This window comes from Sitophilus oryzae, unplaced genomic scaffold, assembly GCF_002938485.1.
Source record: "Sitophilus oryzae breed Bouriz unplaced genomic scaffold, Soryzae_2.0 scaffold_1621_pilon_pilon, whole genome shotgun sequence".
In the NCBI taxonomy this organism is placed as follows: domain Eukaryota; kingdom Metazoa; phylum Arthropoda; class Insecta; order Coleoptera; family Curculionidae; genus Sitophilus; species Sitophilus oryzae.
Window position 1 is genome coordinate 2,159,016 of NW_022146305.1, and position 27,947 is coordinate 2,186,962.

Consider the following 27,947-nt stretch of genomic DNA (forward strand, 5'->3'; position numbering starts at 1 on the left):
TAATATTTTTTTCAAACACCTTTAAAAATGGGCATTTTTTCGACTTTTTTTCCATAATATAGTCATGCAAATTTTGATTTTGTTAAAACTGCTGTTTCTTTCGTATCGCCCCGGTATACCAGAGGCGTTCAGATCCTGCTATTGGCTCTCAGTATCCACTGTTACAGCTCACTTACACCTGCCCGGCCAGGTAAAACTGATAAGTTTTGTCAAACGCACTATCGCCATTCGCTCGTTTCGTTATTCCCAAGCGATACGCGGCGCCTGTACTCGATCCTGACGACGGGATTCTTCGAAAATCACTCGAAACGTCGTAATTATCGGTCGGTGCGAGAGAAAACGAGAAGAAAACGGTGATAACTCGGTATTTAGCCGGTAAATGCCGGCACAGATTGACTGTGATTTGCGATAGGACCGGAAAGAGTTCTTCATGATGTAAATAGTAACAGAAATTGATCGGATTTATGGAAAAAAGAAGAATCATGACAGAAAAGTGGGGAAATAGTGTCAAAAGAAGTGATTCACAATCGGTAATATATTTTTTTTCATTTTTAAATTAAAAAACAATAAGTAAAAATTGCTACAAACTACCTATGCAGGGACAGGGTTGTTCACCACATACTAGAGGGAGTATTGTAGCTAAACGATTAGATTTTTACAAATTGTAAGTTTTGCGTTTGTTGAAGGGCTACAATTTAAAAATATTACAGATACAGAGTGTCCCAAATAAGTAAAAAATATTATAGTTGTATTTTTTTTAAACGAAACACCCTGTATATTATTCTATTTTTAGATTCAACGATTGAAATAAAGGTAGATTTGATTAAGGTTTATCACACTACCGTTTTTGAAATATTTTCAATTTTGTGAGGCTGCAGTAAAAATTTAAGGCTTCATATGTCCAAGGGTATCAAAGTTTTTAATACTAAATATTTACTGAACATTATTTATTAATTATATATTGTGTTGCAATAATAAAAATTATACTGCTTTAAACAGAGTGTCCAAAAATTTATATTAAATAATTACTAGCGTTAAAGTCTAATTTAAAAATGATTAAATCCATTTTATATAGGTACCTAACGTCAAACAGAACATAATTGTTTACATAGTCAGTATTAATGTGTATATAATTGTTTACACGTTCATATATCTTATAAACTCATATTTATTTTTCCTATCGCTGACTAATAATTACAAATAATTTTTGATATTTCAAGAATTTAAAAAATAATCCCGATCCTTATCTATGATTGTACAAAATATTACAAACTAAAGGATAGTTTAGGTCTAATAAAACTTAATTTACATACCTATAAGTATATAATATGATAATAAATCATTCCGAAAGTTAAAAAAAGAATCTTATTATTTTAGGATTGCAAATAAATATTGGTAATACATACATTTCTTCCAGATATTTTTTTATGATAAGTAGTTTATCGCAATCTTGTATTAATTATATTTATTTAACATAGTTAAACTGGTGCAACTATTGCAGAATGAAAACTGTATCAGATCAAGCGAATTAACATAGATTTGTTTGTCTTTCCCACAAACTTCCTGCATTTTACGTCTAATTACTGTCGCTACTAACTAATTTATGTAATTGAGAAATCGCCATTAATAAATCTAGACATTTTTAGTCCTAAATGACGGCGACCTTTATTCCCAAGCCTACTATAACGCCGTTTTTTTGGACCTATGATATAACGGCCGGTATGTAACTGCCATTATACTGTTAAGGTCCGGTTTTATATATTTGTCTGTAACATATATAGTTTAAATTAATGCTCCCTTTTTAATTTTGGAATTATTAAGAATAAAGAATTTTATCTAAACCTTTACTATTATCATTATCGTGAATTTTGATAAATGAATGCATTGATTTCAATATATAATAATATATAAAAAATATTATCTCTATTAACATTCTTATTGTCTTAATTTTTCAATAAAAATCCTGATAACTACATAGTTCTATTTAATTTATTTTTTCTGGCTTTTGCAGTTACTAAACTAAGGCATTTTTTATAAACTTTCTTTGCTATTTTACATAAAATTGTTAAATTAGTATAAATAAACCAGGAGAAATAAAGCAATAATTGTGGTTTTTATTTTAAACGGATTTTTTTGCTGTGCTAATAGGTCTATTAGTCTATTACAAGATGGCTAATCTTGACAATTTTCTCTGGGATTTTTAAATTTCTTTCTTTAATTGTTCAAGTACCCATGTATAATGAGGTGGTAAAAAAAAAAAAATATTAGGAGTAGAAAAAACATAAAACACAATACAATTTCTTAGAAAATTAAATCAAAACAATTTATTCTAATATTACCTCCAGACAATCACTTCCTTCGTATGCGGTAGTTAACAAAATAAAAATAAAACAACATTCAACAAAAATTTAAGGAAATATGTGTACTTTCTAATGGTTTTTTAAACGATCTCCCCGGTACTAATAAGTACCTACGCGTGCTTCGATTGCCTTAATTGAAAATAACGTTTATGCACGTACATGTTGCAAAATTCCCCTAACACACACGTCAAAAAAATTACAAAACTGGACCTCCCAAGGCCTATTTGGCCGGAGTAGTACTACCAGTACCGCCATATATTAATAAATGGTTGATTAATAATAGCAATAATAATTGGCGCAGTGTAGCAATGGGTCTCGACATAACTGTATTAGTTTATCGAATTAGTCCATATTATATGAAATATATTGCAGAAATATATGTAGTACCTAGCTGTTAATATTGATTTTTTATTGGGTTTACCAATATATTTAAATTAATTTAATTTAACCTAAGTAATATATTAATTTGACATACATTTCTTATTTTTAAAAGATCATTATCAACTAGTTTTTTTATACGATAAATCATATTCCCTTTTTGCACCAAATTTTAAAATGCCTTACTTGAAAAAATGCTTCTTGAATATCTGAAGTGCTTTCAAAATGATTCAGAATTAAGAAAATACAAAACATGATATTATTTAGCAACTTATACATGTATGTAATCTTTTGCGGTCTTAAATTTTTCCTAGGAACAATACAACTGCAATGATATACAGGGTGGTCCGAACTGTATTCCGGAAACTTCGGCAGCAAGATAAAAATAAGTAAAAAAGTTCGTATACAGGGAGTCTAAGATACAGGGTGTAGAAGTTTCACTTCGAATCGTTCGTTTCATCTCCGAATCTAAGCATTTTAGGACATATATTTATACGACCTTTTTTCTTATTTTTATCTGCAGAATATGCTGCTTCGGACCACCCTGTATATCTCTGTTTGATGTCTGACTTTACAGTATAAATACATGTTACTAACAACTAACAACGCAATACTTAAGTGTACTATAAATATTTGTAATTAAGATCATACAGGTAGTATAAAACAAAGATAGCAGAAGAAAAATAGATCAGTCATTTTTATTTATTCTTCACATCTCACTGAAAATATTTGTTCAATTTCTTAAAACACATACACTGTAATCATTGAATGACGATCACGTCATTACAATATACATAGAAATTATAAACAGTTTTAAAAAAATGTTACTAAAATTTATTAAAATATACTTAATTAAATTAATATGAGGATTAATCCTATTACAATTTGCTGAGGTAATTCCCATTGTAAATACAGGTTTACCCATAAGGTGTGATGAATGATGATGTTACAAAAACATTGTTTCTCTATCTTGTTGCTTCTCTTTGTGGTCGGCCTTCAACTTTTAATGCTCTTCTAAGTACTTACACCTCGTGAAGAATGTAACAGGGCACTTAAAATTTTATCGTCATTATACAGGATGGTCTAAAAACGTTTTTCATTTAATAGTTTATTGTTGGTCATGACCTCAGGCACAAAATAATTATTCTTTTAATCCCCTGTACAATTGTTTATAAAATTTAATAATATTTTATCAAGGTTCTGTCATTTTTGGATGAAATTTCATGGATAAAATTTTATCATATTTCTGGCTGTATTTAGTTTATTAATTTGTTCTTGTAGTTCTTCAGGACTACTGGTATATAGGGGACTATTATTGGCTCTTGAGTCATAAACGTATGTGTGATCAAAATACAAATGTTTTTTTTTCAAACGTCACAAAAGTATTAATTTTTGCGACGTGATTGACAATATAAAAACGTCATTTTAACGCCTAGGTATAAAAGTATGAAAATATATTTTGAAACTGACCTAAAGTGTCAAATTCAACGAGCCGTAACCATAGTTGCTCAATATATAATTACCTTATTATGGATATCATTATGTTCCTTCCTTACAAACAAGGTACGACTTTTAAATCTTTTTATATTATTTGTAACGTTTGAAATTGTTGAAAAAATTAATTGTGGCGTTTGAAAAAAATTGCATGTTCTATTCGGAGTAAAAATGACTTTTTGTATTCCTAATAAAACAATATACTATTTTTTCCGATACAAAAACAAATTCTAATCTTTTTACAATTTGAGAATTGTAAATACAGATAATTGCAATGACAGAATTAAATGATCAAAAAAAGCAAGACACACCTTTGATTTGCACTTAAAATATATCCAATTCTCAATTATTTGATTAACAAGTAGGTATAGCTGTTAGAGTATGTTTAAAAAATACGAGGTAAGCAAATTATTAATTAAATTATCTAGATATAATAAAAAAATAAAAATAATTTACAAAAAAAAAGGAAAACAAATATAATTAATTAATTTTTATAATTTTTAATGATGAACCTTTTTTCTATAGATTTTACCTTTTTTTTTCTACAATCCACGTAATAATAATGCCATGATTATGTTGATTATACCTGTACATTTCATGGTCATGTAAAAAAAAATCAGCCATACAGAAACCATGGAAAAATCATTATTAATAAAATGATTGTTTATATTAGGAATATTATTAATAAAAATAATAATAGGAAGCGTCAACACAGGTGGTATGAGACACTACAGGATGTTCTGTAAAATGCAATAAAAAAAACAATGTATACACCACATCGTGAGTAGGAAATAAAGGTAAAAAATGATTGTTTCAATCACTAAAAATAGAAACAGGATAACAATTATTCAATGCAATATATTGAAAATAAAATTTTGTAAGTACATACTATTATACAGGGCGTCTGTTAAATAAGTTTATATATTATGTATTATCTTACTGTATAGTTGACTGTAATTTATACAAAACAGATATTATTATACAGTCACGTTTAACAAGTAAAAGTTAAAAGAAAAATCGAAGTTTCCCATGAACGAACAACACGAAAAAACTGAATTTATTAAACTAATTAAATGATATATACAGCTAGAAAATATTATAATAATTATCGATGAACAGTTAGAAAGCCATGGTAATGAAAAAAAAAACAAGTCCGTTTATTCAATTAAATTGTTTCTTTACAAATTCACCTCACGTCGATAATACCCAGGCATACAAATAATTGAACGACCTTAGGTTCAGCGTGTGTGGTACTATGGCCTTTGTAACTTGTAATAATTGCTCGGGTAGTACCTGTTTTTAACCGTGTAGAGATGCAAGCATATACTGTATTTTAAAAAGTTATTTGCTTAAATTAATAATGATAGTAATATTAGATGAGGTAGATTTGCACTAATCAGTAAAGAATAGTATATTCGTCCATATTAGACATATTTTTCCCACTGTGTATCATAATTTACATAGAATCTCTTAAGAGAATACGTTTATTTATTATCTTGGGACAATGAAATTTGCAAATTCGTGAGAGAATCCTTGATTTGTATTTAAAAAAAAAACGTAGAAATGCTATTAAATTGTTCTCATAGATTTTGTATTGTACAGTGAGTTTAAAATATTTAGATATATACAGGGGGTGAAGTTATCAATGCGACCTTACAGATTTATTGTGTCCCTTAAAGGGTTCAGTACTTGGCGCTATTTTGTTTCTGGTGGTTATCAACGACATTGCAAATCTAGACATTAGCGGTAAAATCTGCCTCTTTGCGGACTATACTAGTTTCACTTGGAGCGGCCCAGATGTTACGGCTCTATATAATACTATATTCAGTGACTTACGCACCATTAAATCTTGGTGTGATTCTAATCTCCTATGCCTCAACCTATCTAAAACTAAAGTTGTGTCATATTATTATGTATCTGCTACTATACAACATTTTGTACTTAATAACACCACTATTGACGTCGTGGACTCTGTGAAATTCTTAGGACTTGTTGTAGACAACTCGTTAAAATTGGATTTTCACATCGAGGCTCTATCAAAGAAACTAAACGTTGCCTGTTTTGCACTAACATCAGTTTCGAAGGAACTTAACTTATCAACCTCTAGAATAGCCCATTATGCCCTTTTTGAGTCACATCTTCGTTGTGCACTTCCATTCTGGGGTACTTGCTGCGCAACAAAATTTGATCGTATTTTCAGACTTCAAAAGAGAGCAGTTGGATATTTATTGGGACTGAACAGTAGAACTCACTGCCAGAATTTCTTTAAAAATTTCAAAATACTGACTCTTCTTTCTTTATTCATTTTTGAATCCGTTTGCTTAATCCGCAAGCACATATCTGCTATTTCCGAAAGGCCATCTCATAACTATCCACTTAGGAATGCGGAGCACGACCTTTATCTGCCAACCCCGAGCTCAGAACTAGTTAAAAGTTCCATACTGTACAATGCCAAAATAATGTACAATCATCTGCCTTTGAATATCAAGTCGTTTTCATTCTTTCCCGCATTTCGCAAAGCTCTGAAATCATACTTACTGGAGAGAGCCTTATATGCGGTAAACGATTTTTTTGTTGATGTTCAATCATGAACAATTTTGAATTTTAAAATTTTGATCATCTCACACACTGGTCAAAGGTTCTCGATTATCAGGCGTACCAAAGTATATTTTCTTGTATTCTATAGCACTGTTTCTTTTGCAGATTGATAAAAAATGGAAAGACTCGGAACCTATGTACAAACCGAAACTACTGACCCATTCGCCATCTTTGAGGGCAATGAGGAACTACAACGACCTCCCGATTGACGGTACTTCCCCTGGAACAGGACAGGACAATCAGGGATACGAGGCGGACTTCCAATACGAGTACTACATTCATCCAGACTATACGTAAGAGAATTTTCGATTTTTTATAGAAAATAATGGTTTAAATTGAATTAATCTACGACAATGTCAACAATTACAAAAATTAATTATAATATCAGTACAATTGGTTAAACTAATTCCAGACGAAGACAGGTGAGTTGAATTTTTAGAAAGTAAATCTATTTCCTGAGTGCTTGAACTTGTTGAAGACCCATCATTGCCTGAAATGTGTTACCCAAAATAATTACATGACACTTTTTTCTTATTTTCTTTGGAATTTTCTATATAGCTCTCTGCCACGGTGTTAGAGCGCCAACCACCATGTCTTTTAACAGTTAATAAATCCACTCCTGAATCTGCAAGCAACGACGCAGACGACCTACGGAAACAATGTCCAGTGTTTTGTTGTGGATTTGGAAGACTTAGGAACAATGCTATTTTATACGGCATTTTCCCTAAAGTATTAATGCCAACGGGTTGCTTAATACATTTTCCATTTCTGTACCCCACAAAAAATTGAGTATGCTCTATGTTGCTTGGCCGTATAGACATATATCTTCGAACCATTTCCACCATATTTATTCTTTCAACATTCCCTTTCGTTATAAAAAAATCACGTGATATCTTTGTTTTCGTAAATGGAATAATGACATGAATGCATTGTCCTTCATCTTTAACATTTTGCAGCGGCAGATTTGTCAACTCGATACGCCGGCAGGCTCCCGCAAGTCCCACTATCAATGAAACTTTTGTCAGTAAATAAGTTTTATCATCGGCTTTCAACAAAAAACGAGTTATGTCTTCTTTTCTTAAAATTCTCGATTTTTTGACCGAAATCCTTCCGATTTTCTTTTTAGAAATGCAATTAAATGGATGTACTTACTAATATCTGTATTTTTCTTCACTGATAGAACTGAACGTAGCATGGAATAATATACAAAGTGATGAAGCCTTCCTATGTTTTGAAAGATGTTTAAAATATGCCAGGAGAACCTTTTCGTTACTACTATTCTTGATTCCTTTTCCTTTACACCAATTTTCAAGTTATAATAATATAATAATAAATAAATAATAATAGGCTTGCTCGTACGTTTGTCTTGATTTTTCGGACTAACTTTTTTGCTACAGAAAATTTTGTTTTTTTATGAAAACATTTCCAAAGAACCTTTTAGTACACACAAAGTAGAATTTAATGGCTTAAGAATATTTTTTTTAAATTAACAATTTAGAAATGAAGAATAGAAAATTTGATTTTTTATATGGGACACCCTGTATATTTTTAATTCATTGAAAATAATTTAACTTGATAAAATTGCTCGATTCCTCTTCTCTCGAGATATTCAGTTTGTAAAAATTCGCACTTTGAATAAGTGGGCTTTGAACGGCGGAATAATATTTGCAATGAGAGATGCATGCAGAATTTTATAACAATTTAAATTACATTTAACATCAACACATTTTGAACTATATCTAATAACAATAAAAATTAATATCAAACCAAGATTTGAGATTTTGGTTGTTCGATATGTCAACCGTCTTCTGTTATGGACAGACGGGGCCGTTTTTGAACATTTCTCGCGGAATTAATTAACTCAGTGGGAATGAAAGATACCCTCGCATGAGTAGTTCTAAGTCCTGCCTAGATTATATATGGGCAATTTAAAAATAAGAACTTTTATTCTTTCGCAAAAATAAAAATCCATAGGAAATAAGCCCGCCGCGCCGGCCTCGATGTCCAACGCCTGGGATCTTTGTTAGCTATTTAATTATTCTCGAAATTGGCTGCAAAAATTTGCTGATAACTTCACCATTCTGATGGCGGTGCCTTGTCTTGCTGGAAAAATATGTTTTCGTTTTCGATTTTTTCGAATATACAGGGTGTCCCAGAAATAAAAAGTAGGGACTGGGAATCGACAACATTTTGCGCAATGCCTTCAGTATCCGAAGGGACACTTTCAGAATCAGAGTCACCCATATTAATATTATTTTTTGCTAAAACTGAACGCTTAACATAAAATTGAACATCAATAATTGAGTTGTCAAAGTCAAAATAGAAACAATCAACAATCACGGTTACCACGGCGCGGCGTCGACTAATATGGGCACCTGATAATTTTGAATTTTAATTTTTATGAGGATATCTCTGATATTTTAAATTAAATCAAATCTCTTTGGATCGTCCCTGGTGTCGCGTCGTAGATTAAATTTTGAATGATACACGTTCGATACGAACTTTTTAATGAAACTTGTGTAACTAATGAAGTTTGTATCGAACTTGTATCATTAATAACTATTTAAGTTTCTAAATGTAATTTCAGGGTGAACGATGGCAGCAATTCCAAAACCTCGAACTACGAGTATCCCACGATGAGTACCGTGTCCCTAAAAACGGTCTCTGGTGGATCTGAACTGAACTCCAACGTGGACACTGCCGAAATGGGGTCTTCTGTCAAATTAGTTACTGAAAAAGTGGAAAGAGTAAGTTTTTCTAGAGATATAGAGTCAGAGAAAATTTATCATGGTGGGCGCCATGTTCACGCTTAAGCCTATAGGGGAAGGTCAGAAAAAAAGTAATAGTGATTATAATTTTCTTGACGATCATCTTTAGTTAATCTTAAACATATCGTGTAATATTAGTTAGACAACTATAGTAATATGTATATCAATATACGGGGTGGTCCGAAAACTTCGGCAGCATATTCTGCAAATAAAAATAAGTAAAAAAGTTCTTATAAATGTATGTTCTAAAATGATTCCTTTCGGAGATACAGGGTGGAGAAGTTTCATTTTTATTTCGATCTTTTCCAGATAATTGCTGAAGTAACGTCAATATTTGGATGAAAATTGGTGTCTGGGGGTTTCTTGACATGAGAAATTTGATTTTGATATCCATATGACTCCTATTTGTAGGGGGCGCCACCTACATGTGCTTTAATTGCTTTGAAGACTAATAACTTTTTGTCTGTACTTGTATAGAACTACTGAGTGAAAAAATGTATATTTCCGTAATTTTTTACGTAAAATATGTCTCTTGATAAAAATCGCTAAGAGCAACCGTTTTCAAGATATTTAGAATAGACATTTAGTCAATGCATGTCATTTTTGACAAAAAAATAAACATGTTGAATAGATCGGGAACTTTTTATACTTTAAAGACTGCTAGTAACTGTTAGCGACTGCCAAGAAAATGTACATGTAATTCCAATAGTGAGACACCCCTGGCTCTAAAGTTTTTTACTTTAAAAATTAAAGATATAGATATAACGATGAATTCGTCACTCTCCCAAGCGTAAACTTTCTATAAATAAACAAACATTTCGTTCAAAAAAAGTTCTCTAATTAAAGTCATATAGATTTAACTAGACTAGGTCGATTTCAATGGAGACAAAAATGCTTTTTGTGACACAGTTTCTCCACCAAAACGTTGAATTTCGATGGTTTTTCTGGATATTTTTTCGTCGTCAAAGTCAACCAGTAACCAGATTTAATTATGTCGTTTTAAGTATTTGCGATAAATGTACAGGGTGGACCACTTTTTCAAGAAATCAGACGTCATATAAGAGATATAATTTCTATACATTTTAGGAGGATTAGTTCTAAAAAACTCTTAAAAAAGGCATAACAAGCCGATATATACAGTGGTGGCCAAAAGTATGGAAACTTTTTTAATTTGTCATTTATGCTGAGAAATTAAAATATGAAATAAAACGACTTATATAATCGTGACCTACAAATAATTTCCTACAAAACCTAATACATTTAAATAAAAAATTACAGCTATCAAAAAATATATAAAAAATTATGAATATTTTCTTGGTCAAAAGTATGGAAACTTAAGAAGAATGTTTATTAAAATTCAAGATAATATAAAAATTACTAATATTTAGTGGAATATCCCTTTGAATTAATTACTTCTCTACATCTTCGTGGCATCGAATCGATCAATCTCGTACAATCTTTACTGGAAATGGCCGCCCATTCAGTTTTTAGCACTTCCCATAATTATTCATTTTTATTTGAAATAGAATGGCTTCGAATTTTGCTATCCAAATGGTCCCATAAATTTTCTATGGGATTAAGATCCGGAGACTGTGATGGCCAATCCATTAGTGGAACATTATGTTCATTTAACCAATTTTGAACAAACCGAGATTTGTGCTTGGGATCATTGTCTTGCTGGAACAACCATCTGAGTGACATTTCTTCATCAGCATGAGGCAGCATATTATTCTCCAATATGTCTTTGTACAAAAAACGGTCCATTATCCCATCAATTTTAACAAGAGGACCAACACCTGAGTGAGGAAAACACCCCCATACCCTTATACTCCCACCCCCATGTTTTACTGTGGGCATCTGGTACTTATGGCTGTACCGTGTACCTTTTGGTCTTCGGACATAACGTCTCCCGTCACTACCAAACAGTTGAAACTTGCTTTCGTCGATAAACAGTACAGTGTTCCATTTCTGATAAGACCAGGTGAGATGATCTTGAGCAAATTTAAGGGCCATCCTGTTTTTCTTTTGATATTAGTGGTTTCTTCACCGCAACTCTTCCAAAAGTCCCATGTCATCCAACCTTCTTCTCACCGTGCGTGCAGACAACGATATTCCCCTTTCACCCATTTCTCGAGAAATGTCTGTGGATGTTTTTCTTGATCTCCCATTGATATTCTCTCTTCATTACTTATTGTCCTGTTGCACAACTTTCTTGGTCTTCCTGACTTAAAAGCTGTTGAAACGTTCCCTTGTTTTATTAAATTTACGAATTATTTTCGAAACGGTGCCTTTTAAAATGTTTAGATTTTTACTTATTTGAATTTGTTTATAACCGCTCTTGTATAATTCAACTATTTTATTTTTAAATCCGTAGAGAAATATTTAGACTTGGGCATGATGTTTATACTTATCTGAAGCAAATCGTACCGTTTATCAGCTTAAACTAAATAACTTTAATGTAGTTATTTATGGTTTCCATACTTTTGGCCACAAGAAATCTATTGTTCTCCTACAAAAACTGCTAAACAGATTTTTTTCGCTGTGTAATTTTTGGAATATTTTTATTTGCTGATAAGCTGTTCATTTATATTCCTGAGAGTTTAAGCATAGCAATATTTTCTGTGATATTTTAAAAAGTAAAAAGTTTCCATACTTTTGGCCACCACTGTATATACTCACCCCCTATGACTTTTTTATTTTTTCAGATAAAAAAACGAGATTTGGTTTGTTAGTATTTGACATAAATTAGGATTCATTGACGTACTCAGTTGTTTTCGGTCACTTCCTGTTTCACCGGTAACGACTACAACTTTTGATTTTTAAAAGATACCCTCGGTATCTTTTACTTTATTCGATAGAAAATGACACTTCGAATAGAATGACATATTATATGTCAACTTTTGTCATTTTCGCATATGGTTTATTTGAAATTATAATTTGCGGTTTGTAACGAAAATTTGACTTGAAATACCAAGTTTGTGGTATCAAATTATTCGTAAAAAACTGATTTTTCCAAATATGCTAATGAGCCACCATCGTTCCATTTGAAAAAATTGAGATATAATTAAAAATACGCGATTTGAGCATCTTTTAACCATTCAGGACAAGACACAAAAAACATTAGACGATCAAATTTATTTTTCCAAAGCTCCTTGATTAAAAATTAGTGTTTTTAACATAGCTATGGCACTCAAGATTGAAATTTAAAATGTCAAAAGCTGATATATAATATGTCATTCTATTCATAGTGTCATTTTCTATCGAATAAAGTAAAAATATACCGAGGGTGCCATTTAAAAATCAAAAGTTGTAGTCATTTCCGGTAAAACAAGAAGTGACCAAAAACAATTGAATACGTCAATCAATTCTAATTTATGTCATGTACTAACATATCAAATCTCGTTTTTTTATCTGAAAAAATAAAAGTTACAGTTATAGGGGTGAGCTACTTTTCCGACGCACCCGGTATATAATTCTTGGTTTAGATTATCTCCGTTTTTATTTTAAATTACTCAGTGTAATTAAGAAATTTTAACAGGCTTGGTAATTATCTCTAACCAGACCTACAACGTATGAGAAGAAATTATACGAAAAAAATATTTTTTAAATTTACCCAAGAGATAGCTAGATATACCGAAAAACTATTTCAGGGATATCCTTGGTCAAGAATCACATTTGCAGAACGAATTTTAACCTTTTAATTAATTAATTCTTAATTTTTAATAAATTCAATATAAGTTTTTAATGTTTTTGTTGCTTTTATTCGAGGACTAACAGAGATGAGACCATACAATTACTCTATATAATATTGTTTTGTCTAAAATACATTTCTATGATTGTTTAACAATAACTGCATAAATGTATTATACTTAATTTTCAAATTCAACACTCAAAATTAATAATAAAAATAAAAATAAAAAACCCTAACAAATAATATAGTTTGCGCATAAGAAATTCCTAATTTGTTATTTTCACTAATACCTACTAGGTTAAAGAGATTCTTTTAAATCGCTTTTTGTCATGGTCTAAATAATTTACCATCAGTGAAAACCACCTTTACTAGCTATTCAAAATAGACAAAATAGATTTGTTATTCGGAAAATAATCGTACATAATATTATAAAGCATTTAATAAGATTATGACGCAAAACAGAAATCCAAAAACTGGTCTTGAAAACAATTTCAACGCATTATATTGCAAATTGATATGTTGCGTAGGTCAGGTAAAGTGTGTCAAGAGATTTTTCGAAATTTATTTACATATACAGGGTGTACTAAAACATCTAATTCATTTTTGTACAGGGTGGATCAAATTCGACGCTTTTAAATGGAAACAACCTTTTCTGTAGGAGATAGACAAAAACTAATATCGGTGTCTGGAGCTCAATTTTTGTCAAAAATATGATGGTGAAAACCGCATATCGATATCTGTTACCGTTTCGGAGTTACGGTGTGTTTTTCAAAAATATGCATTTTTAACAAATCCCTAGCAAACATTTCCAAAGCACCTTTTTACGTACAATTTAATGGTTTAAGTATATTTTTTTTAAAATTAATAATTTAAGAATTATCAACAGAAAATTTGATTTTTTATATGGGACACCCTGTATATTTTTAATTAGCTGAAAAGAATTTAAAATTACCTTTCCAAAAATATAGCACACTTGATATTTTGTTATAATCCCTTCGAAATACAGATTTTTAAAAGTTCGCCACTTTTAACTAGTAGGCTTTTGGACCCCCTCATTGATGATATGCCCTTAAGGGAACCTCGGAAAACATATTTTCCAGTAAGACGACGCACCGCCTCTGAACGCTGAAGTTATCAGCAAATTTCTGCAGCCAATTTCAAGAATAATTGAATAGCTGACCAAGAACCCAGCTGTTGGCCGTCAAGGCCGCTCTGACTTAGTGCCCATGGATCTAATCCCCTATGGATATATTTGCGGGAAGAATAAAGGTTCCTTATTCTTCTGTATAATCTAGACAAGAATTAGAAATACTTAGCAGTTATGAGAGGGTATCTTGCACCCCCACTGAGTTAATGAATTCTGCAAGAAATGTTCAAAAACTGCCCCGTCTGTCCATAACAGAAGACGGTCGATATGTCGAACACCTGTAGCAAAATCTCATGTCCTGGTTTGCTATTTATTTTTATTGTTATGAGATATAGTTTAAATGGGTTGATGTTGGTTAAATATATTTTAAATTGTTATAAAATTCTGCATCTCTCATAGCAAATATTATTTTCGTTTTAATTGAAGCTCACAGCTAAATTTTTTTTTGCATTACAGCCGGTGCCGTTCAAAGCCTACTTATTTAAAGCGGGCGAATTTTTATATACTCTATATCTCGAAGAGGAATCGAGCAAAATATCAAGTGTGTTATATTTTTGGAAAGGTAATTTTAAATTCTTTTCCATAAATTAAAAATATACAGGGTATCCCATATAAAAAATCAATTTTTCTGTTGATAACTCTTAAATTATTAATTTTAAAAAAATTATACTTAAACAATTAAATTCTACGTAAAAATGTGCTTTGGAAATGTTTTCATAGAAATACAAAATTTTCCATAGCAAAAAAGTTACAGCGATTTGTTAAAAATGCACATTTTTGAAAAACACCCCGCAACTCCGAAACGGTAACAGATATTGATGTGCGGTTTGCACCATCATGTTTTTGATGAAAATTGAGCTCCAGACACCGATATTAGTTTGCGTCTATCTCCTATAGAAAAGGGTGTTTCCATTTAAAAGCGTCGAATTTGACCCACCCTGTACAGGAAACTTGAAAGGTTGTGAGGTGAATATGAGCCCCTGTATTTTATAACTGACGGACGCTTTTTCTAATACATATATCTGCCCAAAAGTGACGTAACGATTCCAGTTATGTTGGTTACATGACGCGGACTGGTATTTTCCATCTATGTATTTTGATGGTCTAAGAAATTTTTAAACTATTACATTTTTTTTTATGAATCTAAAATTTTTATTTTTTATTACTAATAAAAAGACGAAAACTTTAATAATAACAAATTTTAAATTGATATTTTTAAATTTCCTGGTTATATTGAACTGTTTTCAGTTCAATCTAAGGTTTAATTCCACTTAATTTCACGGTCAATGATGGCATATACGAAATAATTCCTAGCACTATATTGTTAAGTAGACGAAACCTCTTCTATGTTGTTCACGGTCTACTGCCCATCAGTTAAGCCGAAATTATTCAATTGACATATGGTTGAATCAGACAGTAGTACTTAGTTTAGTCGAAATGCCGGTACTGTGTACTACTCCGTGAAAAAAATATCGGAGTACCTATCATAGTGCTGTTAAAACGCGAGTAGTGCTAGTTGAAGTACCTTATAAGGTACTATTTTAGTTTAAATAATTTTGAAAAAAAATTGTTATAAAAAATGTGTCTGGAAATGAATTTAATTATTGAAACCTTAATAACATGAAGCATAATAATTATTACAATCAGTCCAGATACAATAAGGATTACGTACGTTATGTATCTTCGCGTTATCGTCCTCAGGCTTACCTGAAAAGATGCGAATCTTTGGATAATTGGACTTATGTGTTGAAGTGTTTTTTGAAAAGGAAACTTGAATGTGGGGTGTACTTCAGGCTAAAAAAAGTAAGTTGCTTGAATTTGAAACAACGTATATTCAATTTTTAACAAAAATTGAACATTTTTATACAAAAATTAATACCTACAAGTTTAATCATAATGCTCTTTTTCAAATTTTCTTCATGTATATATATAAATTCGGGTCAGAACGTCCTACGACGTTGTCCGATGCCTAACTTCCACCCTGTGCGATTTTCCCATTGATCTTCGGTCAGATTTTTCTCGCTCATCGACCTTCTTATTCCTTCCATCCATGTTTTCTTGGGACGTCCTCTCTTTCGTTTACCAGGTGGTATCCAATGAATGACTTGTTTTGGAATTCTTTCATTGTGCATTCTCTGAACGTGGCCGTATCATATTAATTGTTTTTGTTCTATATCATTTACTATTGTTCCCTCTATTCCCACCTGTTGTCTAATGTCTTCATTTCTATCTTATCCCTCCGTGAAATTCTCATTGCTCTTCTAATCGCGTCCATTTCTGTTGTCTCTAATTTCCTTTTGTTCCTTTCAGTGAGTCGCCATGTTTCACATCCATAGAGTAATATGCTTTTAACTAGTGTCTCGTATATATTATATTTTCTGTTTTTTGTAATTTCAGTGCTCCATACCAATACCATTTATGCATCTGATAACTCTTCGTGCCTGTAGTACTCTGTTGTTTATTTCTCTATCGTCCGTTCCATTTCCTGTAAATATCGATTCCAGGTACCTGTAATCTTCACATGCCCTAATTTCCATATTATTTTCTAAAATAAGATTTTCTGTATTAGCTCCAATTGGAAGGTATTTTGTTTTTTCTGTATTTACTGTGAGACCCCATTTAGCATATTCTTCAATTATTTTCCGCACCATATATTCCATGTCATCTTTGTCGCTTGCAGTTATGGCGTGGTCGTCTGCAAATTGCAAGGTGTATAGGCATATGTCATTTAGTTCTATACCCATTCCGTTACATTTTCTTTTCCATAGATGTAAGGCCTTGGCAATATAAATTTTAAATAGTGTTGGGGATATACAGCAACCCTGTCGGAGCCCTTTAGTGATAGAAATTTCCTCTGAGAGACCGTTGACCGTTTTTATTTGTGATTTTCCTCCATGGTAAAGATTTTGTACAGCATTTCTTTTCTTCATGTAACTCTTTGAAATCTGTTAAATCTGTTTATTTTTTTATCAACATACCTTATAGTCGAAGAGCTGGCTACAAAAAAATCTGTTTATAGTCGTTATATCATGGTTAATTTTTCTTGTGAAGACTCGATCATGTGTAGCGATTATTAGGTTATGAAATTATTTCATTGTATTGTTCATTAATAAAATGAAATAAATTTCATTGTATTAATGATAACGGTTCATTAATACAATCGAAAGGGTGATTGTTTGGCATTAAAAAATATTATAAGGTACACGAGTTATAATTGCGAACACTAGCTTTATTGATTTAATGAACCTACGTGAAAAGAGTTTGCAGACATTTTTCTTGTCGCTAAAATGCCGGCAGACAACGGCATGAAATTTTGGAAAAAAAATATGGTTCACATGTATGCCGAATGACATTATGTCGACTTTTCGACTTTTGGTTCAGTGCCCACGGTATAATTTTTTAATCTACCATGCTTAGGCTTTACTCTATGGTTATGACCTTGTTACGACACTAAAAGAATGGATGCAAATACAGAAAAAAACATGTGACTCAAAAATCTTTCTAAAAATATCTTTTTAAATTTTCAAACTTGAACGGTTATTTTGGACTCATTTGAAAAACGGTAAAGAGAAAATATATTTCTTTTGTCGAGATACCAGCCCTGAACATATTTGCACTTATCCAAGACTCACCCTGTAGAGTAATATCGCGCTTTTGATAAGTGTCTAGAGCTGATTGACTCACGATTTTTTTCATCTGCCCTTTTGCCATTCCACCAATCGGCATGCATGTATGCGATTATTTTTTTTTGTTAAAATTTCATGCCTCCTTCGCGTTGTCTGCCGGCATTTTAGCCACGGGAAAAATGTCTGCCTACAATTTTCCACGTTTTTTAATAATAAATAAAAGCTCTTTGGCAATTATAACTCGTGTACCTTATAATATTTTTAATGTTAAAATTACACCCTTTCGATTGGCTGCCCCCGCTTTAAGCCCCGGGATCGCGCTGGCAGACATGACTATTTCCTAATGGCTACACATAAGGAGACTTCACAAGAAAAATTAGCCATGTAACGATGATAAGGTTGTTTATGTAGCCAGCTCTCGGTCTATTACTAGATTTATTTTGATGTAGAAATACCAAATTCTGTTCATTTTAATACGATTTTTCAAGAATTTTAATCACTTGCAACTTAAAATTGCCAACGTTTCCTAATGTAGCTTCATTTTTTTAATTTTTGGAAAATTATTTTGTAAGAAACACAGGAAATCTATACTTATTAAATTAGATTTCAGTGAGTGTTAATTTTAAAAGTGAAGGGTTCAGGATTATTACGATCGATATAATAATTATATTTTCGTAATAATATAATTGCCATAAATTATGTACCGATTGAGTATTTCACACGGTTGATTTTTTCAAATTACTTATACAGCAGCCTTACGAAATGTGGGTGTATTTATCCATGCCATATATATTATACAGGGCGAGTCTTAAATAAGTGCAATTTTTTTCACAGGGCTGGTAGATCTCGAAAAAAAAAGACACATATTTTCTCTTTACCGTTTTTCAAATAAGTCCAGAAATTCAAATTTTATTTGAACTTGTTTTAATTTAAGATTCACCCTGTATGTAGCTCCATGAACAAATAAATTAAAAGTTATATTCATTTCTGTACAAGATTATGCTTTATTTAACAATAAGACAATTAATACGTATTTTTTCTTTGTTAAAAATAAATTAAATAAATGCTGCTGTATTTTTATACAAACCGCAATATAATTACTATATAGAAAATGATCAAGCAATAAAAAAATTCTTATTAAAGCTATATTCACACATATCAGTCATTTTTCAGTTGCCGTACTGTCTTAGTCTTATTCAATCAACATCGGTGATGGCTATGCGTATACATATCAGTCAAGATTTGTCTTCCGATTCAGATAGTTTTAGTTAATTTCAATTTTAAAATTTGTCGAACATTAGCTGTGGCTGCTTTTTGTTCTTAATGAGCAAGAAAAAGCTACTCGAACCATAAAAAAGAGGAGGGTATAGTTACATAAAGCTGCATCCACACCATAAAATACCATTTTATCGTCTTGTATAAAAAATAACTACGAGTCCTAACAAGTATATTGTTGGGACAAGGTCATATTTTGGAATTATTGCCCTGGTTTTTCAAAATGACTTTTTCAAAATGCCATATATCCCAAACAACTTGACAATATTTTTATGAATTTGTAAATCAATCCATATTTACAGTAGCGGATTTTTTCATAAAAGGACAAATTTGCCTGACAACTAAATGTTGAGACATGTATTTTTCAATAATTAATATCATGGGCGGCTTTGCTATAAACGTCACAAATGTCGCAAACTGTTTACTTTAGCATTGACAGCTTGTAAGTGACTCGATACTTTGTAATTGCACTGTAAGTAATTTTAATTTTTTTAATTTTCAATTTTGTTAATTTAATCCAAAGTAATGGTCCGTGGAAAAGTTACAAATCAAAAACTACGCGAAATTATCATTCGTCAATACAGTACGGGAAAAACAATTCGAAAAATTTCTGATGATTTAAGTATTCCAAAAACCACGGTCTTTAATATAATAAAAAAATACGGCGAATCTGCCCGTGTAGGCGTTAAAGGTAAAAGTTCGGGAAGGCCAAAAGTTGTATCTCAGAGATATTTACGAAATTTAGTAAAAATTTGCAAGTCTGCGAGAAGAAGTACTCTTCGCAAAGTAACAGTTAAATGGAATACTGTAACTGGATTAAATATATCAAGAGAATGTTGCCGAAAATATATCCATAAATGCGGTCTGGGGTTTTACAAGGTAAACTTTATTTTGTGTGGATAATCAATTACCTGAAGATTATTGATACATATTCTTATTTAGGCCAAAGAAAAACCGCTACAATTGGGCAAAATCTAAATTATCGTGGACACAAAATGATTGGAATAAGGTCATATTTAGCGATGAGTCTAAATTTGATGTTTGCGTTGGAGATAATCGAAAACGAATAATACGAAATCAAGCAGAAGCCTTTCATAAAGATTGCTTAAAGAGGATTGTTTAATTTCCTAAGGGGATTATGGTTTGGGGTTGCATGTCAGCAAGAGATTTGGGCAAATTACATTTTATAGATGGCACTGTTAACGCCCAAAAATATCAACATATACTTGAGACCTCACTTTTGCCTAGTGCTCAAGAATTGTTTCCAAACGAAGACTATATTTTTCAACAAGATGGAGCATTGCCATTCAGCAAAATCAACTAAAAATTGGTTCGGTAATAATAATATAAAAGTTCTATCCTATCCTGCAAGTAGTCCGGACCTCAATGTTATAGAAACTGTGTGGCATAAAATGAAGCAATATTTAAGAAACCACCCTCAACGAACAATTTTTGATTTGCGGACAAAACTGCAGGATATTTGGGATAATTTTTTTTCTCCTCAAATGTGCCAATCTTTGGTAAATACAATGCCATTAAGAGTTCAGGCAGTTGTTAAGGCGAAAGGTGATGTAACTCCGTATTAAACAAATTTCTTGTTGTGCTGTCCCAATATATAGTTGTCAGCAAATTTGGCTTGATTTTGGCAAAATAAGCTATTATCAAAAGTGATTTGTTTGCAAAGTTATGAAAATACAGTAAAATTGCCTAGATCATATTGTGATGTTTGAATTTAGAATAATAAACAAAATAAATTGAGTCGTCTTAACAAATTAATATTTTTATTGCAAAAAAAGACCTTGTCCCAACATATAGCTGTTAGGGCTCGTATTTATATATTGACGGAACGGGACACACACGTGATTGACATGTATGAACGGAGCTTAATTCTATAGTCATTATACCGTATGATCGAGAAAAAACAACGTCAGCGATGGCTATGGAATGAAGATCGCTGTCATTTTAAATGTAAATTTATATGGGAAATGTCATTGATGTTCATTTCCCAGCCAACTGGACGCCGTTTTTTTTCGATCATACGGTACTTAAGTCAATAATGTCGTTTAATGTGCTGGGAGGAAAACAACAAACAACAATAATTAATGTTCTTAATAGCCGGTAAAGTAGCAATTTATAAAACTCATTGAAAATTAACACCTACCTTAATTTAAAACTGTTTTTTAGTTTATTTTGAAATTTTATATTGCGTTGCAGGAAATATTGGAGTTATTCTTGCACAATAAACGGATTTTTTCAAGTTGATATTTCTATGGAATGTTGCAACATGTGAATAAAATGTAACCGTTATATCAAACCTCTAGATTTACTTGTTTCTTTAAGATCTGGAATTATACGTAGAGTAATTAATATTAATATAAATTGTTATTATTATTATTTAAATACAATCTTTTAAATCAAATTAACAATACTTTGTAAAATAAAAATTGTCTTTATATCTCTATTAATTTTGAAAAATATTATTCCTTTCTAGTCGTGTCAAACATGGTGTTCCCATATTTCTACCATTATCTGTACCATATCCATTGCAATGGGCCTAGGGAACCTCTACAGACTGCCCAACGCCACCCTAGTTCATGGAGGCTTACCCTTTTTGGTGATCTACGCCATATTAACTGTGATAATTGGCCTCCCCTTACTGTTCCTCGAATTGGGCGTTGGCCAAATGGCCCAGGAGGGCTTCATTAAGAGTTGGAGAGCCGTGCCATTTTTTAAAGGTAACTTCACACCAAAAAAATGACATTTGAATGCTAAGTTTTGATTTTTGGTCGAGACGAAAACCAAACTCTTGCCCATCACTAGTTTTAACATTAATTGCATTATCTGCAGATGTACTGAGTTACAATTATTTTTGTAGGTATAGGATACATTAAGTTGCTAGCTGGTTGTTTTTTAAGTATCTACTACCCCCTGTATATGGGTCTTGCCATAATGTACCTTATCTGGGTCCTGAAAGGTACTATTCCTTTTGCCGAGTGCAACAATGGCGTGGTCATAACCGAAGTAAGTACGAAAAACTTACTGAATGTACTTCAAATATCACAGAAATAAGTTTATATATCTAAATAGGAGTTAAATTACTAATTGAACTTCTTTAATTAATATAATTTTTCAGGATGGATACACGGCAACACCTAAAAATGGACAGGAGTGTCTCAGGTAGTACCATTTCTTAATTTATTTATTAAAACAAACTTTTATATGTTTTTTTTTTGAAAATTTTAGGAGTACTTTTATTAAAAGACCTTTTGAGGACCCTGTATATTTTGGAATATACACTGCAGTGTTGTTTTTCATTTGGGTAATCGTTACTTTAATGTAAGTATTAAAATGAATAAGTTATTTTATATAAATACTTTAATATTGTTGTTATAGATCAATCAAACGAACTAAGAGCTATATAAGGTCATTGTTAGTTTTATTTTTCCCAACTTTGGCATGTTACATAGCTTTGACGACAAAATCTATACTTCTGGAGTCGGAATTGTCCGTTTTGTGGATATTTTTTCAAAATGTAGATTGGAGTTTGCTCGGTAAAGCTGAGGTAACTTTTTTCCTATATCTAAATTTATTTTATAGTTTATTGATAAGAGGTACCTATTTTCTTTTAGATATAAATTGAATTTTATTGCTAATATAACCATTTTATTTATAAATTTTTTTATTTATTTTAGATATGGTATTACGCTACTATACAAATATTTTTTTCCACAAACATAGGCTTTGGATCATTCGTTACCAACGCTGGGATAATGTATAACAAAGTGAACCCATTATGGTACAAATTATTTTATACAATTGTATATCAACTATATTAAGTTTCTAGAAAGTCTATTAACTATATTTGTTTTCAAAAAAGACTAAACAGTTTTTTTTTAAAAACAATTTAACTATTTTATGAATTATTTAAACAATATACAGGATGTTCCTTAACGACAGCCTGATATTTGAGGGGGTTGTTCTTGAACCTATTCTACGAAAAAAAGATTATCAATATGTTTAGGACATACATTCATACGAAGTTTTTTTCTTAGAATAAGACTATAATAATCATCCTCTTAGATATAAGCATGTCATTAAAGAACATTATGCATTTTTAGGACTGCTCTTGGTTATATATCAACGAATCTTCTTTTTGGAACTGGCACTGTGATTATATCAAGCATTTTAACTCAAAATGTCAACCTGTCTTCATCATCCAATCCAGAAATTACAGAAGTGAACTTGTTTGCGTCCATCTATGACTCAATTCTTGCGAAAAACAATACGGAGTTCACCTTCTGGATGATAGCTCTGTATTTGCTGTTTGTGTTTTCGGGCCTAGTCAGCATGGTACATACTTTATTTATTTGTGACTTTTTTTAATAGTGATAATGATATATTTTCATTATTTTAGGCTACACTGACCTATACTTTACTCAAAGCAATATACGGTCATGATGGAATCAGGTTAAAAAGATGGCAAACAAGTCTTATTTTCGGATTTTGTGGATTTTTCTTCGGAACTTTGGTACTATTACGGTACGACTTTGAATTAGTACGGTTACTAGATCACTACGTAGTGGGAAACTTGATTTTGGTCACTGTAGTGATCGAAGTTATAGCTTTTGTAGCTTTTTATGGTAAGATTTTTTTTATAAATAAATAATTATACAAACTTCTAGTTAATATATTCAAACCTTTAGGTACTACAAGACTTCAATCTGACTTTGAATTCATTCTGGGTCGACTTTTGTCGAAATTCTGGCTGTTTTTGTGGTGGTTCATACCCATTTTCCTTACTGCCATCTTCGTATGGGGTTTGGTAACTCTACCATTCGAAGGTACATACAAAGAAGACTCAATTTGGTTGTACGCAGTCGGCTGGAGCATGGTACTCATAGCTTTCCTGTTTGTTTTTGTCATGGGAGTATTTGTCATGCGGAAGCAAGATGGATATACAGCAGTAGACGTAAGTTTTACTAAGCATTACCAGTACTTCAGTCTCCTTATTAGACATCCAGTTGACTATACGAGTATCTAGTTTTTGAGTAGTTATTGTCCAGTGCGTGTGGGGTTTCTGTATATAGAAGTATCAGTAGATCCCCTAATTCACTTTCTTCTAATTCCTTAGTCAACAAGGACATAACTCGAAGAGTGAAAAAAAAATCACGGGAAATTCACCATTTTAACTTGACAGGCTGTCTAATAAATAGACTGTGATCAGTACTTACTCTTATCTACAGGGTGGTCCAAACTGTATTCCGGAAACTTCGGCATTCGGCAGCATATTCTGCAGATAAAAATGAGTAAAAAAGTTTGTATCAATATATGTCCTAAAATGCTTAGTTTTGGAGATACAGGGTGTAGAAGTTTCTTTTTTATTTTCATTTTTTCCATATAATTTATAAAGTAACGTCAATATTTCAATGAAAATTGGTGTCTGGGAGTTTTTTGACATGAGGAATTTGGGATTGTGATGTCAATATGACTCCTATTGGTACGGGGCGCCACCTACATGTGTTTAAACTGTTTTGAAGAGCAACCGTTCACAAGATATTTAGAATGAAAAATACATGTCATTATTGACAAAAAATAAACACGCTGAGTAAATAGTTATTTGACTGAAATAACAAATTTGAGAAATTTTTATTTTTTTAAATTAATCATAATTTTTTCTGACAAAAAAATGATGACAAAAGAGTTTCTGTTGAATTTTTGGCACAAAAACATTTCAAATTTATGATTTCAGTCTAATAACTTAGTCAACATATGTTTAATTTATATCAATGATGACAGATATTGATAATTTCGATTACAAATATCTCAAGAACCATTACTTGTAGCGATTTTTACCAAGATATAGGAGTATATATAGATATGTCGCCCTCTACAAGTAGGAGTCATATTATATTGACTTTAAAATCAAATTTCTCATCTCATCAACTCCCAAACAACAATTTTCATCCAAATATTGACGTTATTTCATAAATAATTTGGAAAAAATCAAAACAAAAATGAAACTTCTACACCCTGTATCTCCGAAACGAAGACCTGCAGAATACGCTGCCAAAGTTTCAGGAATACAGTTCGGACCACCCTGTATGTTATCAAATTTAACAGATTTTTTGCCCATTAGAAACTGAAAGCTTCTCTGGAACCATCCCACAACTGGGGTCCCAAAGATCCCATGTTGCGTCATGAATGGGTCCAGTGGAACACGAAAAGCCAGACCGGTGAACGGGACTTCACTCTGAAACGACGCGGTACCAAAGATTATACCAGGACCATCAAGAAGAAGGCTAAGAAAGAAGCTAGAGAATTGACAGCCATGTCAATTGCTGGAGCCTACTTTCAGAGAGATGTGAATTCTTTGGGTAGACCCAGCAATAATAATATCAGTAGTATCAGGATTAAACCTAGACTCAGCAATGAAGGAAATGGTATTAAGGAGAACAATAGATTGAGTAATGGAGGAAATTATGATGAGTTGTACTATGTTAGTAGTGAAATGAAGAATAATATAGGTAATTAACCCTTGATACATAAATAACTATTTAACATAAACTTTAATCATAGAAAGGCTGGTATCTTTTCTGTTTAAGTACAAAATACTTACTGAACATCAGTTTCGATTTCTAAGCAACAAGTCCACAAATGATGCTATGTTTTCCCTCCTTAATAAAGTTTACTCCAGCCTAAATAACCATCATTGTACAGCAACAACTTTCTGTGATTTTTCTAAGGCGTTCGACTGTGTAAATCATAAGATCCTAATTAATAAACTGCAGCACTATGGGTTCAGGGGAACATCTCTCGAATGGTTTAAGTCGTATCTGAGCAACAGAAGTCAACTTGTGAGGGTGGATACCACGTTGTCTTCTAGCAAGCCAATAGAATGTGGAGTACCACAAGGCTCAGTACTAGGCCCTATTTTGTTTCTTCTTTTTATTAACGACATTGCTAACATAAACATCAGTGGCAAAATATGTCTTTTTGCGGACGACACTAGCTTCACTTGGAGCAACAAGGACATCGCGGCACTTCATAGGATTATATCAAATGACTTAATCACCATTAAATCTTGGTGCGATTCGAACCTCCTGAGTCTCAACATTTCTAAAACTAAGGCTTTGTCGTATAAAAACTCGTTGCAGCCTTTTGTACTTGACAACACCACCATTGACGTCGTAAAATCCGTAAAATTCTTAGGGCTTGTTGTGGACAATTCTCTGAAATGGGACATACATATCGAAGCTTTGTCGAAAAAATTGAGCTCTGCCTGTTTTGCATTAAGGTCTGTTTCTAAGGAGCTTAACTTGTCAGTGGCTAGAACTGTTTATTATGCACTTTTTGAGTCGCACCTCAGGTATGCCCTTCCATTCTGGGGTACGTGTTGTGCGGCTCAATTTGACCGCATTTTCAAGCTCCAGAAGAGAGCTGTTCGATATTCACTGGGACTAAACAGCAGAACTCATTGCCGGGGCTTTTTTAGAGAATTAAAAATATTGACTCTTCCTTCCTTATTTATATTTGAATCCGTTTGCCTAATACGTAAACATGTATCAGCTTCTCAAGAAAGGCCATCTCACACTTATCCACTCAGGAACGCGGAGCAAGATCTTTATCTACCTACCCCACGCTCAGAACTAGTTAAAAGTTCAATATTATACAACTCGAAAAAAATGCACAATCACCTGCCATTTGAAATCAAATCCATAACATAATTTTCTTCATTTCGCAAAGCATTGAACTGTTATTTACTAGACAAAGCTTTCTACGCCGTAAATGAATTATATTTTGATAATCGAATTTCATCCTGTAAACACTTGTTTTTATTTTTTTTTATTCTTTGACATTGTAAACATTTATATAAATGTTTATTTTAAACAATAAGACTGACAATATTATTTGTATAATGTTTTGTATTATCTTTTGTTTGTTTGTTTAGTTTGTTTGTTTACTTTACCTTTGTCTACAAATTGTAAAATTTTTTGACAATAAAGGCATTTATTATTATTATTATTAATATTTTTTAGATACATCACCAGAAAGAAATTCACTACAGAAAGACATTGCCAGAAAGTACAATCACCATCACCATTCAAACAGAAACACCTATCCAGAGTACCACACTAAGGAGTACCAGGAAGAACACGTTCGTCAGAGTTATCCAGTAAAAACTTCGAAAAAAATCCAGGATAGTGACGACCATTCTGAAGGATACGGTACTTTCAGGAATAAGGGACCTTATGTCATTGAAGGTGACGATATTGGTCACGTTTGTTACAGGAAATACAGTAAAGATGAAGAAGTTACAGAGTTATAACTATAAAAAAAACTTGATGGGAAAGTTATTTTTTCAAAGTTCCAGATGAAAACTAAAAGAGAAAAATTTTGAGAGATCTTTTAATGATAATAATCAGTAGTACCGATGTTGTACTGAATTGAAAGAGTTGAAGGAATAAAAAAAAATACTGAAATATTTACATACCTAGTACCTTCTTAATTAGAACAAAGTAACAAGAAATGCGTTTATAGATATGTAAAATAAATAAAATAGATTTATACATTGTAAATATAGATAAGTTTTTATTATACTAATTTTTTTTG

The 27,947-nt window shown here is 31.8% G+C and overlaps 1 protein-coding gene across 2 annotated transcripts; it reads left to right on the plus strand.

Annotated features, from left to right (window-relative positions):
- The first annotated feature begins 173 nt into the window (after positions 1–173).
- Positions 174–27,715, plus strand: LOC115880288 (sodium-dependent nutrient amino acid transporter 1-like). Of its 2 annotated transcripts, XM_030897470.1 has the most exons (14): positions 174–530; positions 6,936–7,123; positions 9,418–9,577; positions 21,829–22,072; positions 22,213–22,358; positions 22,471–22,514; positions 22,581–22,673; positions 22,731–22,899; positions 23,030–23,133; positions 23,456–23,687; positions 23,752–23,977; positions 24,041–24,306; positions 25,474–25,861; positions 27,374–27,715. In XM_030897470.1, exons 1-14 carry the CDS (start codon positions 465–467, stop codon positions 27,661–27,663), a joined length of 2,616 nt encoding a protein of 871 aa, XP_030753330.1. In that variant the 5' UTR covers positions 174–464; the 3' UTR covers positions 27,664–27,715. The 2 variants fall into 2 exon arrangements, with proteins under 2 accessions (XP_030753330.1, XP_030753331.1); XM_030897471.1 differs by lacking the exons at positions 174–530; positions 6,936–7,123; positions 9,418–9,577 and adding an exon at positions 15,891–16,239.
- Positions 27,716–27,947: the final 232 nt, after the last annotated feature.